The sequence below is a fragment of the Herpailurus yagouaroundi genome, unplaced genomic scaffold, assembly GCF_014898765.1.
Source record: "Herpailurus yagouaroundi ecotype Mexico unplaced genomic scaffold, PumYag 100, whole genome shotgun sequence".
NCBI lineage: Eukaryota > Metazoa > Chordata > Mammalia > Carnivora > Felidae > Herpailurus > Herpailurus yagouaroundi.
The window spans coordinates 548,830-569,528 of record NW_024412391.1 but is presented as its reverse complement, the minus strand read 5'-3'; the positions used below and the strand labels follow the sequence as shown (position 1 = coordinate 569,528).

The following is a 20,699-nucleotide window of genomic DNA, read 5'->3' as shown; positions in this document are numbered from 1 at the left end:
CCTGGCTGAAGTCAGACGCTTAACCGACTGCGCCACCCAGGCGCCCCTCCCCCCTTATAGATTTAATCATATATTCATGCCTTTTCATTCATTTAAGCCTATTTTCTTTTGGTTGCTGAAATTGTCAACTTGGCAAGTGAGATGATTTTTAAATGGTTTCCTGTGTCTTTCCAGTACTGCCTCAGTACTTGTTTTCTTAAAAAAAAAAATATGCTCCAGTCTATTCTGGGGGGTCCCCAAGGCCACCCCCAGGTTCGGTCCTTCACTAGGAGGACACACAAGATTCAGCATAATGTCATGCTTAGGGCTGAGGTTTATTACAGCAAAAGGATACAGAGCAAAGCCAGCAAAGATAAAGGGTGCCCAGGGCAAAGTCTGGAGGGAACCAGGGGGAGCTTCCAGAGTCCTCTCTCAGTAGAGTCTCACAGGACACATGCGGTTCCTCCAGCAGGGAGTTGTGACACCATGCACAGCATGTTGTCTCCCAAAGAAACTTAGAGACTTAGCATCCAAGGGTTTCACTGCGAGCTGGTCACATAGGCATCCTCTGCCTAGCATATTCCAAAGTTCTGGACTCCCAGAAGGAAAAGAAACGTTCAGCATAACCTCCACTGCACAAACAACTAGGCCAGGCGAAGCCCTCCTAACATTTGGGGGAAGTTTCCAATTGGTGTAGGGACGTAAACCTTGCAACAGGCGTTTCTGACGACCGGCAGGCTCAGGCTGTTGCCTTAACACAGGCCCAGCAGAGTTTTCTGCTCCTAACACACACACAAAATCCCAATTCCTTTCAGTGGAGAATAAAGTGGTTATTAGGGTGCATACAAATACTAGGCAGAGGTACTCATTCTAGGCCACTTTAGTGACATAACTAATAAAATATCTTTTTGCTAGATTATTCTCCATTTAGGTGTTGTTGTTGTTGTTGTTGTTGTTGTTGTTGTTGTTGTTGTTTTAAAGTAATCTCTACACCCAACATGGGGCTTGAACTCACAATCCTTTGGTCTCATGACCCTGAGATCAAGAGTTGCATACTCTACAGACTAAGCCAGCCAGTCATCCCTCTTCCCTTAGAGTTCTAACCATTTAAATCCTATTTTCATCTTGTTCTAATGGAAACACTAATCATTTTTATTTTGTTTGTTTGCTTGTTTACTTTTGTGCAAGCAGATTTTCTTCCATAAAGCAACATCATATTTTTAAAAATCAATTTTAGGTGTGCCTGGGTGGCTCAGTTGGTTAAGCATCCAACTTTGCCACAGTTTGATCTCAAAGTTTGTGAGTTCGAGCCCTGCATCGGGTTCTGTCTCCCTCTTTCTCTCTCACTCTCTTTCTCTCTCTGCCCCTCCCCCCTCCCCCCGCTTGCACTCTGTCTCTCTCTTTCTTAAAAATAAACTTTTTAAAACTTTTACTTATTTTTTGAGAGACAGAGAGAGAGCATGAATGAGGGAGGAGCAGAGAGAGAGGGAGACACAGAATCCAAAGCAGGCTCCAGGCTCCGAGCTGTCAGCACAGAACCCAACACAGGGCTCTAACTCATGAACTGTGAGATCATGACCTGAGCCGAAGTCAGATGCTTAACCATCTGAGCCACCCAGGCACCCCTAAACAAATTTTTTTAATCAATTTTAACACATTGTATAATTTATTATTGTCAGTGTATTTATATTGGAATAATTGATGGACTTCTAGAAACCTTAATCTTCTGAAATAATTTGGATTTTATCCATATTTCTCATAAAATAAAGCCCATAATGTATTATTGTATTACATTTTAGAGCTTTAGAAAGAACTGTGCGTTATAATAAAAATATGTAGCTAGAATGGATTTGAGGATAGCAATGGTACCATGCGAGTCCCCTTCCTTTTTATGGCCACATATCTTGGAATTAATGTTACATTCTGTCCCTATCACCATCATCTGAATCCGATGAAGGGAAAGAGAAATTGTTATACCTCCCTAGGGAATGGTCATGGACACCTATTGATGTGTTGGATAAAATTCCATACACTCAGTAGAGAAGAGTAGTGAATGGGAGAATACAGAAAAATATAATGTTGAGATTTTCTGAAGTTCTTCTTTAACTCTATTATTAGGGCCAAGTGCAGATCAGCTGTGGGGGGGGGGTGGGGGGCATGCCCATTATTTAGTCACTAACGGTTTGAATATTGAACTCCCAAGTTTTTGCAATTCTTTGGAGAAAAACTACCCAAGAAGTTCCAATGGAATAATTACTGAAAGTCCATTATCTTTGTCCTTCTTCTAGTTCAGAAGCCATGAACTCAAGCAATGATTCTAAAATGACCCAAAAGTAAAACAAATTCGTTTCTAAGTCTTACACTTCTGGGGAGATCTCCTTGGTCATGGTTTCAGGTGCATTGCCATTAGTCCCTGTTGATGCCTGTTGACCCTAGTCCAGTGAGGCCATCGTTTCCTATACAAACTCAGTGATTAAGGCACATCCCAGTATGATACCCCTTAGATTTTGCTTTATCCTGCTTGAAAACAAGAATCATCCTGGGAATGATAAAACTCTGAGGTTTTAACTCACACAAATACTTAACACATTCACCTGGCAACGTTTCCGTTCCACACCTGTTTCACAAAAAGTTTAAAACAATTTTTAATGTTTATTTATTTTTGAGAGAGAGATGACGGAGTGCAAAAGGGGAAGGGGCAGAGAGAGAAGGAGACACAGAATCCGAAGCAGGCTCCAGGCTCCCAGCTCCCAGCTGTCAGCACAGAGCCTGACGCAGGGCGCAAACTCACAAGCTGCGAGATGGTGACCTGAGCCGAAGTTGGACGCTTAACCGACTGAGCCATCCAGGCGCCCCTCACAAAAAGTTTTAAAAGAAAATTTTTATATTTTTACCAATGGTTGTTTCACGTATGAAGTATTGTTTATTGTCTCCTTAAAAAGTCAGATCTCTGTACCATTTTTAACTCAGTTTATAACACCTTTGTATATATCCCAAAACCTCAAGGTTCCAGCTCCTTTTCAGACAGCATGGGCCCTTACCTGTTTCTCTCTCACACACACACACACACACACACACACACACACACACTCACACACACTCCAATTTCCTCATAGTTAAAATAATATTTAACTGGTGTAGACATTAAATTTTTATATTTTCTTGTGATCAGCTTTTCTATTTTTAACTACCTCTCAGACCTAGAACCTCAGCATTTTTTGACTTCCTCCTCATTGCTATTCAGGTTTTCTCTATTCTCTGGCTTTTCCAAAGCCTGCTGTTTGCATGAACCCACGATTTGACTTTCATTTTATGTTTCTGTAAGTATCCACCGTTGGGACTCCGCAGGCCTGTGAGGAATTTGCTCTGAAAGTTGTGGTGGCCCGGCCGGCAGCTGCCATACTGTGACTATGCAGGTTTCTGTCTCAGGCCATCACAGTATTCATGTTCTGCTCCTTTCATTTCGGGTCCAAAAGGTTCTCCAGCTACACTCCCACCACTCCCACTCCAGCATAGGACGTACCACAGTATTCTTTGCATTCTGTGACTGGAGTGCTGAGACCGAATTATTTAACAAAATCAGTATGTCCTTAGTTGTACTGATCTAGCTAAATGACCACAGGAACTTTTAGCATCATTATTCCACAGGAAAGGTTGGCTTCCTATGATTTCCCAAGTTCAGTGAAGATATACTTAGCCAGTGGGGTTTTTTTAAATTTTTTTTAATGTTTTTATTTATTTTTGAGACAGAGAGAGACAGAACATGAGCAGGGGAGGGGCAGAGAGAGAGGGAGACACAGAATCCGAAGCAGGCTCCAGGCTCTGAGCTGTCAGCACAGAGCCCGACGCGGGGCTCAAACTCATGGACTGTGAGATCATGTCCTGAGCCGAAGTCGGACGCTTAACCGACTGAGCCACCCAGGCGCCAGTGGGTTTTAATAAAGTGGAGAACTGGGTTGTTTTTTACCCTTCCATAACTTTTTTTTTTTTTTAATATAACTTTTTTTTGGGGGGGGGTACAGAGAGAGACAGAGCATGAACGGGGGAGGGGCAGAGAGAGAGGGAGACACAGAATCGGAAACAGGCTCCAGGCTCTGAGCCATCAGCCCAGAGCCCGACGCGGGGCTCGAACTCAAGGACCGCGAGATCGTGACCTGGCTGAAGTCGGACGCTTAACCGACTGTGCCACCCAGGCGCCCCAACCCTTCCATAACTTTTATGGTTAGCTGCTAACAAAAGATTGGACAGAATCCAAATACCCATCAGTAGGGGACTCTTGAATAAACAATGGTATAGCTACCTAGTACAGCTCTAGAAAGGAATGAGAAAGATCTCTGTACATTATGTTTTATCTTTATTTTTGAGAGAGAGAGCGTGAGCAGGGGAGGGACAGAGAGAGAGAGAGAGAGAGAGAGAGAGAGAGAGAGAGAGAGATACTGAATTGAAAGCAGGCTCCAGGCTCTGAGCTGTCAGCACAGAGCCTGACACGGGGCTCAAACTCCTACACTGTGAGATCATGACCGGAGCTGAAGTCGGACGCTTAGCTGACTGAGCCACCCAAGCGCACTACCTTGTAATTATTTTATATAATTAAAAAAAACAACTAGAATTTAAAAAGCATAGGCTGACATAATTAAACTATATAATTCATGTGTGACATAAATACATAAAATAGATATCTTTCAAATGGCTTTAAAACATAATATTTGAGGTGCCTGGGTGGCTCAATTGGTTAAGCATATGACTTTGGCTCAGGTCATGATCTGGTGTTTCGTGGGTTTGAGCCCTGCATTGGGCTCTGTGCTGACAGCTCAGAGCCTGGAGCCTGCTTCGGATTCTGTTTCCCTCTCTCTCTGCCCCTCCTCACTCATGTGCTGTCTCTCTCTCTCAAAAACAAATAAACATTAAAAAAAAGTTTTTTAATAAATAAAACATAATATTTTAACTATATATCCCTAGAGGATATATAAAAGAGTCACAAAATAATCTTAAATCGAGTTCATATTTTTGTTTATAACATTACTATTATTTTGACACACGTCTTCAGATAAAGCAAAGATTATATTAATGTCATTAGGAACCAAAATTTTCAAGGTAAGGGAGAAAAGATTCAAGTATAAAATGAAAGGATTTAATGAAAGCCATGTAATCTTATATATGAATCATGAATATGAATGTAAACTCATGACATTTTTTCTAAAAGGTATGTATTTCAATAGCTGTGTCCATTGAAAAGAGAAGTAACAACAACCTGTTAACTGTTGGCATCCTCATCATCCAGATTGCGGTCTCTAAATTGTGTTTCTCAGATCAGTGATTGTGTGTGTGGAACAGGAAATGTCCAGGATGAACCTGGGATAGTCTGTCATGCCAGAAATGGAAGAAACTAGATGTCTGATGATATGAAAAGACATGGAGCCGCTCTGAAGAGGCTCCCACTGGCCAAAGAAGGCACAATTTGAGCAATGGATTGAAACTCATCAAATATATTCCCCCCCCCCCCGCCCCGCAAAAAAAGTCAAAACCACTTGAATCACATGTAGAGGTTTCTAAAGCACTGTTTTAAAAGTCTCGTAGTTTTGATGAATAGTTCATCCTCTGGATGTCTGTAAAAAGACCCTCTTCGTTACACCTAGTCTGTCCCCTCCTGCTCTTTTCCATATGTGTGTGTGGGTATAAAATCTGGAAGAAAAAAACATACCGTTGGACTATGTTTAGTACGTTTCAGCCTGTAGTTTAAAGCAGGAAGTTGGAAAGGCAACCTGCTGTGCGCACTAGAACCTGTATTTTCCTGGTCTTGCTGCATAACCTGAGAGTCTTTGGGGCCTTAGTCTTGTCCACCTCCTATTTCTGCTTTAGGCACACCAAATTTCAGTGGACTCTAACTGATTTTAAAGGCACTGGGCAGAACAGTGAGTTCTGCTCATTTGCTACAAATAAAACTAGAACCTACCTACAAGGCTTTTTTGAGAAATAGTATAGTTTGAATTTACTCTCTGTACCTTCTCAGCTTGCCAGCTTGTCCTTTTAGGCCAAAAAAGGCCAAATAGGCCTTGGCTCAAATAGCAAGCACAGCTGTTTCTGTACTGACCAAATGAGGCATGTTATGTGCAAAGCATTTGGAGGCTGTTCTTTTTTTCTTTCCAGAAGAATCCACTAGGCCTGAGGGACTTGGAAATACTATTCTTCCCTCTCCTGGGGGTTCAGGGAACAATGAGCTGTATCATTTAATAGGCAAAAGTAATATGATCTTGGGGCACCTGGGTAGCTCAGGTGGTTAAGTATCCAACTTCGGCTCAGGTCATGATCTCGCAGTCCATGAGTTCAAGCCCTGCATCGGGCTCCACTGACAGCTCAGAGCCTGGAGCCTGCTTCAAATTTTGTGTCTCCCTCTCTCTGCCCTTCCCCCACTCACACTCTCTCTCTTTCTCAAAAATAAACATTAAAAAAATATTTTTAGGGGCGCTTGGGTGGCTCAGTCGATTAAGCATCTGACTTTGGCTCAGGTCATGATCTCGTGGTTCGTGGGTTCAAGCCCTGCATCGGGCTCTGTGCTGACAGTTCAGAGCTCAGATCCTGGAGCCAGCTTCAGAGTCTGTGTCTCCCTCTCTCTGTCCTTCCCCTGTTTGTTCGCTCTCTCTCAAAAATAAATAGACGTTAAAAAAATTTTTTTTTAATTTTTAAAGTACTATGATCTTTTAGAGCCTAGAACTGAGAACCTGAAAAGTATATTTCTGAGGAGTCAGATCTGTGTTTAAATAGGCCTAAGTTGGGGCGCCTGGGTGGCTCAGTCGGTTAAGCGTCCGACTTCAGCTCAGGTCACGATCTCGCGGTCCGTGAGTTTGAGCCCCGCATCGGGCTCTGGGCTGATGGCTCAGAGCCTGGAGCCTGCTTCCGATTCTGTGTCTTCCTCTCTCTCTGCCCCTCCCCCGTTCATGCTCTGTCTCTCTGTCCCAAAAATAAATAAACGTTAAAAAAATAAAATAAATAGGCCTAAGTTTGTAATTCTGGGAATGTATTTGTTTTTTAATTAACATCTAAGAAAAACTTGGTCAATCTTGTTTCTTCTGCCTTTTTCCTCCTATATTTTAAAGCAGACCTTTGCTAATATGGCATTTCACCATACATACTTCCTTACTGGCATTTTATTTAACCTCTTGGGGCCCTCTCTACCGAAATGGAGAAAATATTCCCTGCTTTATTATTTCATTAAAAAGCTGTGAGGTGAAAACATTTTGGAAGTAAGAATGCTAACAAAGTGAAAGCACTACTGATTCTAGATTATGTCAGGGTGTCCTCTCCAAGGTAAAAACTCTGATTTGTTTTGAAATGAAAGTAGTGAGGGACACCTGGGTAGCTCAGTCGGTTAAGCGGGCAACCTTGGTTTTGGCTCAGGTCATGACTATCTCACAGTGTGTGGGTTTGAGCCCTGTGTCGGGCTCCCCGCTGGCAGTGTGGAGCATGCTTGGGATTCTCTCTCTCTCTCTCCCTCTCCCCCCCTCTCCTCACTTGCCCTCTCTCTCAAAATAAATAAACTTAAAAAGTATTCTAGAAATGTGGGTGTGCCTACGGCACTCATACTGTATTGAAAAAAAATGAAAATAGTGAATCAAGGGATGCTTGGCTGGGTCACTCGACAGAGCATTTGACTCTTGATCTTGGGGCCACGAGTGAAAGTTTACTAAATAAATAAAAAGAAACAAAATAGTCAGGTTTCAGTATACCATGTAAAAATACATAAATCTGGTTCTCTAGATGTATGCCTTTTTTTCAAAGGCTGGTTTAGTTTTGGTTTTCCAGTTGGAGATAAATATTTGGGCAAAACATAGTGTTCAGCAAGCCAACCCGATCATTTTCACTTTTGGAGTCAAGCCCTGAAGGCCATTCTCTTTTCCCCACAAATAGAGCCTGGCATTTCAACATCAGATATTCTGTCTTGGATCAAACAAGAGGAAGAACCCCAGGTTGGGGCCCCACAGGAGGCCAAGGAGAGTGACCCGCACAAGGGTGCCTATGCCGGTGAGCGAGGACTCGGAGATGCCCCCATCCAGATTCTGCTCAGGCCAGGACTGACTGAGGAAGCGGCAGGTGGGGGGCGGGGCGGGGCGGGGGGGGCTGTTGTGGAGGCAAGGACGGGGAAGAAGACTGGGGAAAGGGGGAAAAGGACACACTCAAGTAGGTTAGAAATAATAAAATCAAAGTAAGATGAATTGTACGTGTGAAAACACACCCTTTTAAGTGTAAAGACAAAGTCGATTTGTTAGAGGGAGAAAGATAAGTGCCCACAGGATGGACCAAAAGTAGGAGGACGAGGAAAGACCGAAGACCATCTGAGGATTGTGTAGAAAGGATAGAGCAAAAACGGGGGGAGGAGATGAGCCATAGAGACAAGAATGTCCTTGGAGAGGCGCAAGTGTTGACAAAGCTCTCCTGTGGGACAAAGTGATGGCAGAAGCAGCAAATAGCTTCCTTCCCAGAGATTTAGCACCATCTATATTTTGCCATCTGAATTGTAGAAGAGAATCCCAAGGTCAGAAGGAACCCATTCATATATATGACTTGATGCAGCCTGTTTTAAATATCTTTATGCCCTGTGTTCCATTAGACTCTAGGAAACAAATAAAAAATACCAGTTGGTGCTCTTCCAGATATTTATATTGGACACCCCCCCCCCCCACATGCCCCAGGACTGGGCATGCCCACTGTTAAGTCTCCAGGGTGAGTGGGGTGGATGACTTCTATAAGAGAAATCAGGAGTTTGGAGAAGATCCGTCAGTTTTAGTTTAGGTGTTTAGTTGCGGCCTCCAGCCAGTTGTGAAGCCGGAATTGGGCCTTGCGAGATTGGCGTGACACGGTCGGGTGTGATTTGGGAAGATGGGAAGAGATGGATGGAGGCTACAAAAGGGAGGGCAGAATGAGCAAAGATTCAGAGCCAGAAATGTGGACTGGATTTTCAGGCAAAGTAAAGAGAGCTAATAGTCATGAAGCATTTATCTGGCCGACCGAAGAGAAGTAAGAGTAGATGAATGTGTCATTTTTAGGCCTTGTACCGGGAGTTGCCATCAGACGGCTGTTGACAGGGGTGACCCTGAGTCCTTTCTTTCAGATGAGGAGCTTGTCATCAAAGCTGAAGGCCTTGCCCGAGCCTCCCTGTGCCCCGAGGTTCCCGTCACCTTCTCTTCACCACCACCGGCAGCGAAGGACGCTTTTTCCGATGTGGCTTTCAAAAGCCAGCCGTCTGCGTCCATGGCACCTTTTGGACGCCCAGCCGCCGACCTGGCCGAAGCCTCTGAGGGACAAGTGACTTTCACGCAGTTGGGCAGCTACCCCCTGCCGCCTCCGGCCGGGGAACAGGTATTTTCATGCCACCACTGTGGCAAGAGCCTCAGCCAAGACATGTTGCTGACCCACCAGTGTAGCCATACAGGTGAGCACCCCTTGTCCTGTGCCCAGTGCCCTAAGCACTTTCCCCAGCAGGCCGACCTCAGCAGCAGCTCCCAGCCCCACGCCAGTGACACGCCCCCCACCTGCCCGCACTGCGCCAGAACTTTCACTCACCCGTCAAGACTCACCTACCACCTCCGGGTCCATAACAGCACCGAGCGCCCCTTCCCCTGTCCCGACTGCCCCAAGCGCTTCGCGGACCAGGCCCGGCTCACCAGCCACCGGCGAGCGCACGCGAGCGAGAGGCCCTTCCGCTGCGCGCAGTGCGGCCGGAGCTTCAGCCTGAAAATCAGCCTCCTGCTGCACCAGCGGGGGCACGCGCAGGAGCGGCCTTTCTCCTGCCCCCAGTGCGGCATTGACTTCAATGGCCACTCGGCCCTGATTCGCCACCAGATGATCCACACGGGCGAGCGCCCTTACCCGTGCACTGACTGCAGTAAGAGCTTCATGCGCAAGGAGCACCTGCTGAACCACCGGCGGCTGCACACGGGCGAGCGGCCCTTCAGCTGCGCGCACTGCGGCAAGAGCTTCATCCGCAAGCACCACCTCATGAAGCACCAGCGCATCCACACGGGCGAGCGGCCCTACCCCTGCGCCTACTGCGGCAGGAGCTTCCGCTACAAGCAGACGCTCAAGGACCACATGCGCTCGGGCCACAGCGGGGGCTGTGCGGGCGACAGCGACCCCTCTGGACAGCCGCCCGACCCGCCGGGGCCACTCCTAACTGGGCTCGAGACTTCTGGCCTGGGCGTTAACACCGAAGGTCTAGAGACCAGTCAGTGGTACGGGGAAGGGAGCGGAGGGGGGGTTTTGTAAATCTCGCTCCTTTCGCGGTTCTCCGTGCCCGCTGGCCCCTGGGCCCTCCGCAGTGATCGCCGTGTGGCACGTCCGTGAGTTTGGGATCTTACACACTTGAGTACAGACACGCCGGAATTTGGAACTTGACAACATTACAAGAACACCACACTTTGAAACCCAGAAAAACCTGGAAAGGGACCCAGCATCCCGATCGTTTCAAAAGTATTACCTAAGCAGAAGTTGTATAAGAATGTTACATACGAATGTTGCAGAGAGGTTAGGAAGCAAGATTTGTCCTCTGGTAATCCATCACAGGGTCATAAGGTAATAATGATTGTGGCTCTAGGTAGGAAGAGCCTCCAAAGTTTGAAGCCCATCCTGAAGCATGAGAATGTCTCACCGAACCTCTGGTTAATTCCTTGATGGTGAGATGGTTGTTAGGAGGGAGTGCTGGAGCCTGGGTCGCATATGCCCCTTCCTGATACCAGCTAAAATCTGCTCCTGTGCTGATGTACTGCCTCTCCCGAGATGAGAATTCAAGACTGCCTTCCTAGGTTTCCTAGATTAATTCTTCTAATACGTTTTGTTTAATATCCGGGGAGCAAGAAGCCTGACTTTAAAAGCTTCTTAAGGAGAACAGTTCCTAACTTTGAATAGTTTGATTTGAAGAGTTCAGGCTCTTATTGGCATTTAAACTGCTAGGAGCCTTTGTGGAGGTCCTCGTTAAAAAAGCGGGAGCAGTGTCCTTAGCCCCAGCTTTAAAATCTAGAGAGCCCAGAGAAATGACAGAACAGCCTGAAATTTGTGCCTGAACCATGACATAAATATTTATGTCAGATTTTCCTTATTTCCAAGCTAAAGCTGGTTTTTCCTTTCCTGCTGTCTCATCTTCTTGACAGTCATCAGCAGAAAAGATCACGGCGCTTTCCAGAAGCGTTACGGAGTTTCAGAAAGTGCCCGTGGCTCTCAGCTTTCCTTTCCTCAGTAGTGAGATGATGGTGCTCTCCTGCAGCTTTCTTGAGTTACCAGTGTCTGCGTGCCCCTTCCGGCTCTCCCCATTGGCAGTGGGCAGACTGAAGGGCTTTGTGGGTCCCTGAGCACTAAGCACCAGTACAGACAAGGACAGCCCCTTCTTGCCTGTTCTCCCTTTAGGGACCTTGGCTCCCATGTGCTCGAGATCATTCAGTCAGAGGAGGGCATCGGAGTGTGGTCCTGCTCCTAAGTGGCTTTGCAGTGGGACATAAGTCCCTTTCCCTGTACAGACTGCAAATTTTCATCTGCAAAATGATGAGGCTCGTGGAAGGAAAAAAAAGTGAAATTAACAAAGAAATTAACAAAACTCGTGGTTCATTTCTTCTGCCAAAATTCTATCTCTAACTCTGGCTTCTCTCCAGGCGAAGCCAAATAAGACCCCCCCAAATCCAAGCAGAGACGTTCTTGTTGAAACTTGACCAAACTCGATTTGTTTTATTCCGGCTGGGAGCCTGAGGTGGGAGAGACTGCCCTAAGTCTTGGGCTGTAACGCTGTTGATTCCTACCCTCTCTTGTTTCCCCTGAATCTTTCTCAGATGCCTGGAAACAAGGTCTGCAAGTACTTAGGACAGTTTCTTGATGAAATGATAAGGGAGGCACCCATTTTTCCCTTATCACCTAGCCCAGCCTTCACCCAGTCTAGCTATGCATAAACACACTAGGAAAAAGGTTTTGCCCTGGCTAGCTTTGCTCCTGGGAAGGCTCTGTCTGAACATGCTGCCCTTAGAGGACAATTGCATTTATGAAACATCTGCTCTGTGGCATGCACAATACCAGGGATCACGGGAGACCTAAGAATGAGTGTGAGACCCGATTCCCTGCCATAACTTATAGTCTGAAGGCAATGAGAAAATCCAGTGTAGAACAAACCAGGACAACTGATGAAAAGAACCCCAGCATATTGGGATTAGTGCTTTCTAGTTAGAATCTAGACCAATACTATAGGTAAATGTAGGGGCTCTGGGGCTCCCAAAGCCAGGGTTCCAGCTTCACTGGTGACCTACTAGGAACTTGGTGTGAGATCCAGCTCTGGTTTGAACCTTGTCTCCTCATTAAAGGGGACAAGAATCAAAGCACTACCTTTAGGTGGTGAGTTCCCTTTTCTGGAAGGATTTGAATATTTGCCTGGGTGTGCTAGAAAGGGATTCCTACATTAGGTGTGGTGCTGGTCTAGATAACGTCAGAAACTCTACTCAAAGATTTAACGAGGGTACAGAGCTTGTTAATGAAAGAGACCTGTGAGTTAAAATGCTACATATACATCCCACAGTCTTTTCTGCAAGGAACTGTAGTCAGCAGGGACCCACACTCTGGCAAGAAGTTGAACATGGTTCAAATATCAATGAGGTGGTTCAAATGCCATGGCAATAGCCATGAAGCTGAATGACAGGGAATGGGTAGGGCCATGCCAGAAAGATGGAAGTCCGTGTTCTAATCCTCAGCCCCATACACACCAGGGGTTTTCGATCGTGCATTCTGGTCATCTTTCCCTGCACCGATCCTCTAACAGGTAGAACTCCGGGCCAGCTCTAGAGTTTGTTTGCTTAAGATTCCTAAGCGGATGCATAAATGTATCGGTGGAAAACTTAAGTCCAACAGAAAGGTTTCAGAGTGTGGAGAAACTTGGTCCATCGAGGGCTCTTGAGAGAGACCATTTAACTGCAGTTGAAGTAGCTGAGGATTGGTTGTCATGACCAGGCAAGATAGGAAAGACGAGAACCCAGAAATGTGCTCTCCGTCAGTCTGCCCCTGGGCTAAGAGGTCTGTCACGTACAAATAGGCATATCCCCTTGGAGTAGATCCAGATACTGACTCTAACCAGATTCACTCTTTGCTTGCCGTTTTTCATCGTCACCATTAGATGAGCCTCTGTTTCAGCCACAGGTGTGAAAATAAATGGAAGTTGATTGCTTGTCTAGAAAGTGAAAGAAGACTCTGGTCCTTTCTGCTGGATATTTAATATTGGAAACACGGTAGCTGGGCTCTGGCTAGAGCAGTGCTTTACGTAAATAAGACTGCAAGGTTCCAGTGGGAGACTGCTGAGCTGCTTTTTGGAGCGTTTTGGAAAGACTTGGGTGACCATGCCCATCTCAACCAGGATGAGATCGGATGGCTGCTTACTGGGGAATAACAAACGTTCACTGTCTCAGTCCGCAAAAACTTTGTTGATAATAAAGGACCCGGGTTCCTTTATTCATAACAAATGGGATGGAGAACCCAGTTTCTGCTCAGGTTTTCTCCGAGGAGAGTCAGAACGCCCTGGTCCTTCCCCCCCACCTTCCACCCCATATTGAAGCTTCTTAGACAACAAAAAGCTGTCTGAGGGCTGCTCAATAGCAATGAGTCAAAGCAAGTCTTTCCCCAAATGGCTCTTATAGATGAGGAACTCTGTTATCATCAGATAGGTTTCTTCTGTGTGTTTGGTGGATGCTTTGACCCTGTTCCGTTAACTCTACAAACTCACAGGGTCTATACATAGGACATCCTTTGAGCAGGGAAGTACCAGGTTCTTTAAGCAAAAGAACCTCAAGTTAGGTCAAACTGGCAGGGAGGGGGGGAGGGGGAAGTGCACAGCGCCTTAACTGAAGGACACACGTGGGTTAGTAGAGCTTAATGGGCACAGACTCGGAGTCAGACCTGTATTCAAGTCCTAGCATCATCAGAAATATCATAACATATGCTATGTAACCATCATGAGCCTAGTTTCCTTATCTGTAAAATGGAATGACATCTAGGTCTCAAGAGGGTTTGGGGCTTAGAGGAAAAGGAAGCCTGTGTGAAGTGCTTAGCTCAGAGCCTGCCAACACAGGGGTCAGTATGGAAACTATCCAGAAAGGTTACGGGACCGACTGGAGAGACGATCCTAAGTCTGGGCTGCTCTACAGAAGCATTTAATTGCCTGATGTCTCAGCTTTTTGACTGCTGTCTTTTGCTTCTGTTTAACCTATTCTTGTATTCTGTCTTTCCTGTACCTCCTGGAACCCACAGGTTTCTGTGTACCTTGACCCCACGTGGCTCTGATTCTTTTGTTTTTTCTTCAGATTCTAAAGCCTGCGATGTGGCCCAGCTCCCCTTTCTATACCAGGTCACACAGGTTTCCAGCCAACCCTTGGATTGGCTGCCCTTGGGTTGAACGCTCATCTTGGTTCAGTCAGCTGTGGTCAGGAGGAAACGTCCTGTGCTTCCTGCACCAGGGTCTGTGGGCCTGGGAATGGGCAAACGGTGGCACAGGGTTGTATTTCTGGCACCACCAGGACAGGGGACAGTCTCTGTTTCAAAGACGTCTACTTCATTAGGACTTTAAGAGACCAGAGCTTATTGTCCCTACCATAAGGGAACTAGAAGGTACTATTTACGTATCTTGCAACATGAGCAATCTCTTACCTTCTAAGGTGTTAACTCCTCCCTTTCTGGCCCCGCTCTAGTTTCTCTTCAAATGTGTATCTCTGGCCATGATCCTATATATACGCATACACAATGACTTCTGTCAGCTAGGTCAAGTTGTCTCTTCAAAACAAAAAAGTATTTCACCCCTAGGGCCAATCAACCACTAAAGGAGGCAGAGAGATACGGCCCAATCAGAGAAGCCTCAGAAGCAGTGTGCTGCAATGCTCTCAAAAACTGCCAGGTACATTTGAAATATTTGATAAAGTCTCATTGAGCTATGTGGCTTTAATGGCAAAGCCATTATTTACTGTAAAATCTTGAAACTGATCTAAAAAGTGAGCTAATAACCAAGAACACAGGCCATATCCTGTTTCCGTATCCCTCACGGGCCACGTGCTGATAGGGACATGGGTGTTCAGTGCATAATCATCCAGTGGAAAGACCACCTGAGCAGGAGTTAAAAACGGGATTCTGGCCTAGCTGAACACTGTTTACTTGATAGGGAGCAAGCCACTTAATTTGTAGGTCTCATCTTCCTAATTCTAATATGCAGACAGAACACGATGGTTCTTCCAACTCCAAAATCGTGGAATTTAAACATTTTACATCTGGGTCCTGTTTTCCTTGTCTGGTTTCTCCCCAGATTCTGCCCTGTTGAGAGATTGCATCTGACACAGTAGAATAAACACCTTGGAGAGGTATGCATTCTTAGACTCCTATTCTAACCGTATTATAATTACTTCAAAGCCATACAAACTGACAAAATTCCAGCAAAACTATAACATTTTGTTTTAAATACACAGTACACATTCGACTGCATTTTACTTAAAGCACAGGAAAACAAAAAGAAGGCATACCAAAATAACAATGATGGATCTAGGGTGCTGGGGCCATTCAGTGGTTCTTTTTGGAAAGTGGGTTCTTCCTCCCCGTGTTTGTAATGTAAAATACTTTATGTCCAGCATCTATAATGCTTTTATAAGAATAAGGCTTATCGTAATGAAAAAGTTCTTGGAAAGGAAGTCAGGAGGCCAGAGTTTGAATCTCATTTTGGTTTTCTCATTCCTAGTATGAGGATAATGCCCACTTTACTAACTTTACATAGGTCACTCAAATGAGGAAAGGTCTTTGAAAGCACTTTGAAACATACTGCAGGCCTAAGAAAGTGTTGACATCGATGCAGAATTGCTTGTTGACCAGTTAAACAATTTCCTGGATGTTGTTGGTGCATCTTTTCGTTCAAGGCCAGGCAGCGGTTGTTTCTTCGCTTCCAGTCTGCCTGCCTGTGCTGGGGAGAAGCTGGCCCGAGACGGCAATTTGGGAAGCAGTGGGAAGAACAGTATGTGTGAGCAGAGACTGAAAACAAAGCTTGATGCAGAAAGTGTCAGACCTATCTATATAATGCGTTCACTTCTACCAGCAACTTATGCCAGATAACCAGTTTTATGTATATGAGGAATTGTAACAAATTAGAAAGGCGGGCACATTACTGGAGAGACCGGGCTAAACAGGCTGAATTCAAAATCAAGGAAGTACAGAAAGCAGTCTACATACGTTAGTTCTTGGCGTTGAAATGTAGTTGTAAAAAAATTGTGTAAGGAAAACAATATCTACAAGCCAAGCTCACTGAGTAAACAGCAAGATAAAAACAATGGACAAGAATAGTTCAATCAGTCCCATGTTTATTAGCCAATAAGTACTAATTCGGGATGCTCATTGCCACAGGGTGATCCTGTAAGGCGGAGACAGGCACACTGTTTTGATCTCGGCTGAACGTGAGACGAAGCCGGGGACCTTAAAAAATAAATTGGTGCCAGGGCCCACCCTGGCATGGTCTAATTTGCCTGGGGTGGAGCCTGGGTGTTTTGTTTTTTTTTAAGTCCCCCCCCCCCCACGCGATTCTAATGTGCCTGCAAGTTTAGAAGATCCTAGAACAAGAAAGTGAATTCTTGGACTGGAAATGAGCAGTTAGCCTGCTTTACTGGAGCAGGGAGCTGTGGATCGGAGATTCATAAAGGGTCACTGAATCCACAACGGGCCGTCCTAATTTCTTGGAAGTAAGGCTATGGGCATGGTGGTTGAAAAAGTTCTGACTGATCTCAGTCGGTAGGACCTCTAGAGGCCGCGGGAAAAGCTGCATTCTCTCTGCTGCGCCCACTGCGGGCTCTGGCCAGAGAGACCGGGTGTGTGACACACTGTCAGCATACCGGACGAGCCCAGATGGGATCCGTTCTGGTGCCTGCAGTGTACCCTGACTCGTATTGTGACACTAGCAGTTTGATGAAGAATGAAAAGTGATCTTGGTGATGTCCTTACCGGCTCGGCTTTAACAATAATATGGGGTTTCACACCTTATTTGTCGCATTTAGGAAAACCAGTATTAACTCCGTAGGAGCACTGGACTTCATTTGGAATGAATTTTGACCATTTTTAGTAATCAAATCCACACTTACAAGTTGAAGTGATGCCCGTCGGGAGGATTCAAGAGAACATACTGCGATTGTTAATTTACCAACACAAAACCTGTCTTCTGCATGCACAGAGTTTTTAAGCCCTGGACACCTGTCGCAGTAGAACTGTTGAGTAGCTAACTCAGGCACCCAAGCAATCACATATTTATTGACACTGAGCAAAGTACCGTAGTCATTAAGAACTGAGGAAGAGCCAGGGAACTTCACTCATCTGCTGTGCCAAGACTTGTAAAGAAGGTGACGAAATGCCTACTTGAAGTAGGCTAAGAATAAACTCAGGAGGGAAAAAGTAGTATTTTCTCTAAACTTTCTGCAAAGCAGTAATTCTCAGAAGTTAGTGAGAAAGAGGGAATGTGTGTGTGCATGCACGCACACACTGAAGTTTGAATAAAAACGTTGGCAAAGGTGGGTCTGAAAGGGCAAGTATGTTGGAAACTCATTAGTGAGAGCAAACTGACCTTAAAACTCTAGAATACAAAACATTTTGCTGTGACCCTCCCATCAGCACTCTGCCTCTTTAAGTAGCCGGAGCTTTATCACCTCCCCCCACAGTGCCCGCCCCTCCATAAGCCCTGCCTGATTTTTAGTCACACTTAGGATATCAGCGACTTTGACACCCACAGGTTACCCTTCCTAGGAGGTTGGCAGCACTAGAGCCTAACGTAAAGACAGGAAGTTGTCACCACAGACACGCCAGCGGGTGAGGGGACCTGCCGCTGCTCTGTTCTCCTTCCCGTGGGTTACACTGTAGGCCCTAAGCCTGCTTGGTAAATTAGGCGCGGGGAGACAACTGAGATAGGAGTGCAAATCCGGTTACCGTGTTGGCTTCGCTGAGTGAATCTGGAGGTTCCCTTCCTCAAATAAAGCTTGTGGTTGTTGAAGGGGCGTGGAGTGCATGGGGGCAGCAGGAATACCTAGGAAGTGATAGACACACGTGTTGGGATTCTCCGGAGAAAAAGAACTAAAAGGGTATATGGAGATACATTCTAGGAATTAGCTCATGCATTTACGGAGGTCCCGAAGTCCTATGATCTGTCACTTGCAAGCTGGAATACCAGGAAGGCCAGTTGTGCAATTCATTCTGAGTCCAGAGGCCTAAGAACCCGGAGAGGTGATGTCCAAGGGCGGGAGGAGATAGATGTCGCAGCTCAAGGAAGGAGTTAATCTGCCCTTCCCCTGCCTCTTTGTTTTATTCAGGCCCTCAATGACTTGGATGAGGGCATCTTCTCCATAATCAGTCTACCAATTCAAATGCTAATTTTTTCTGGAAACACCCTCCTAGGCACACCCAGAAATAAGGTTTTACCAACCATCCGGCCATTCTTGGGCCCGACCAAGTTGGTGTGTAAAATGACCCATCACAACACATAAATGTTCTGGCATTTATGAATGCCCTCTCCTTTGGCCTCTCCCACACCCTCTGGTTCAGCATCCATCACTTCAAACACCCTGGCCAGAGCAGTAGTTATGGAACTTCTAGTGAGGAGATGAAAAGCAGTTCCCACCAGAGAGACAGAGGGTCCACAGCCTGGGTCTCTTTCCCTCACAAGAGCTGTTTATTAACAACGATACTTGACATTTTATAATCCACATTGTCCAGCTGCTTACTCTGCCCCTCAGTAATTTAAACTGCCTCTTGGTTACCCAGTGACTCAGAGAAACAGGTCTAATGACCAGACAGCCCTCCCAGTATGAGATCTCCTCGCCTTCCTAGCACAGCCCTCAGCCCCATCAGGCCATCGGTCACTGGAGTACCCATCAGAGGGTCTGTGGGCAGTGCTGCTCCAGCAGCCCCTTCCTCGGGCCCTTCTTGTTTTCCTTTTGGGAGGTGTCCCTGATCCATTCTCCCCCGCCCCGCCCTGCCTCCCCTTCCCTCCCTCCCACCCAGCTGTAGCTACCACTGGTTTTTGTGGCCTGTGGTCACCAAGCATGGTGGTTCTAGAATACTGCTGGTACAGTGAAAGCTGTACATTTAAATTCTGTTTGAGTTCAGTAGCTTTGAGCTTATCATGCAGGGAATAGAACCTTCACTAGCCTGTAAGCTCCTTGAGGATACGACTTTCCACAAGATACTCATTCTGTATCTGGAAAGGGTGTCTAACAGAGAAACCACTTGATAATTATTCATCGGAATATGATGCTGTAAGCACAGGTCTCACCTGGGCCGACAATGCCTTTTATTTTACTAAGTGCAATGGGACCAAAGGGTACCAGTCTGGGGTGATTCTGTGGTAGGCCTGCCTCTACACAGGGCAGTAAGTAGCTTTGGAGATCTTGGTCTTTAGAAGAGAAGAACTAGTCCTTTAGGAAGACAAAGTAGATACAGTTTTAAGGATAATTGTAAGACATCTTTGGGGGGTAACTACCTTAGTTGGGTGCCTATTATGTGCTAAGCACTGTTCTCGTCTCATTTGATTTTACAGCTGTGGAGTAGACATTTGCTTCATTTCTATAGGAAGAGACCGAGGGGAAGGTCAGAAGTTAAACTGCTCACGGTCACAGCTAGCGAGTGGTGATTTTGGAACTTAAACTCAGGTATATCACTCAGGTATATCCAACTGCAAAGCCCACCCTCTGCCTAAGCAGTACCGGGCACATAGTAGCTGCTCAGTAAATATTTGTGGAATGAATGAGTGAATTTCCCCCTCGCCCTAATCTCCATCAGCCTACCAGGGCCTCCCCCTGGTTCCTCCTCTGATTTAGCTTGACGTTTCAAAGTGATGTTGACCTATATTTAAAGGTTTTGGAAGAGGCTGCTATTAAAATACGGTGCACCTCACCTGGGAGGAAGAGTTCGGCCCTCTTCTGACACGTTGGCCCAGATCACTTCTCTGTCATCCAGACCAATGCAAAGGCCTGGAATTGGTCGCGGCAAATTTGGATTGGGAAGAGGGAGAGTGGGAGGTAAAGCCCGTGAAGGAACGAGGGAAGGGGAAAGGCCAGAAGATAACAGTCCGCAGGCACAGTTACTCTTGCAAATTTTTCAGTAGGGTCAGACACCATTTCCCTTGGGGATGCCCAATACATATTTGCAGCATTAACAGAAATCGGGACCCGGCATTGTTTGGGACTCTGGGGCCAGGCATCCCACACGCAGGGATCCAACGAGCATATCCACCCAGGGCCACCTGGGGGGCGGCGGTGGGCGTGGCCCAGGCCCCGAAGTGGCCCCCGCCGGTCCCCGCGGGCGGGCAGGAGCTCGGAGGCCATTGGCTGGCGAGCTGGCGGCGCAGGGGCGGGGAGCGCCGCCGAAGGGGACTGTTTGCTCCTACGGGCTGTAGATGGAGCTGTCCGGCCCCGGCGAGGGGGAAGGCGCCTGGAAAACGTTCTTCTTCTCCCTGGCCGGCCCGAGCGGGGAACAGCACTCCCAGGATGCAGTTTGTGTCAACACGGCCGCAGCCTCAGCAGCTGGGCATCCAGGGCCTGGGGCTGGACAGCGGGAGCTGGAGCTGGGCCCAGGCTCTGCCCCCGGAGGAGGTCTGCCACCAGGAGCCGGCGCTGCGCGGGGAAATGGCCGAGGGAATGCCGCCCATGCAGGTGGGTGCAGCCCCCGCCCAGCGCCATGGCCGCGCCGCCTGGCCGTGGGGG

The 20,699-nt window shown here is 46.6% G+C and overlaps 2 protein-coding genes across 3 annotated transcripts in view; both read left to right on the top strand.

Annotated features, from left to right (window-relative positions):
• Nucleotides 1-17,520, top strand: part of ZNF398 (zinc finger protein 398) — a 37,186-nt gene extending 19,666 nt beyond the window's left edge. For both annotated transcript variants that reach the window (XM_040471670.1, XM_040471669.1), the window contains 2 exons: nt 7,885-7,998; nt 9,086-17,520. In XM_040471670.1, the coding sequence (XP_040327604.1) occupies nt 7,885-7,998; nt 9,086-10,239 (1,268 nt within the window). In that variant the 3' untranslated portion in view covers nt 10,240-17,520. The remainder of the gene's footprint in view (nt 1-7,884; nt 7,999-9,085) is intronic.
• A 2,825-nt stretch (nt 17,521-20,345) lies between these two features.
• Nucleotides 20,346-20,699, top strand: part of ZNF282 (zinc finger protein 282) — a 26,343-nt gene continuing 25,989 nt past the window's right edge. Inside the window, exon 1 of the mRNA XM_040473054.1 lies at nt 20,346-20,648. Within this exon, the coding sequence (XP_040328988.1) occupies nt 20,484-20,648 (165 nt within the window). The 5' untranslated portion in view covers nt 20,346-20,483. The remainder of the gene's footprint in view (nt 20,649-20,699) is intronic.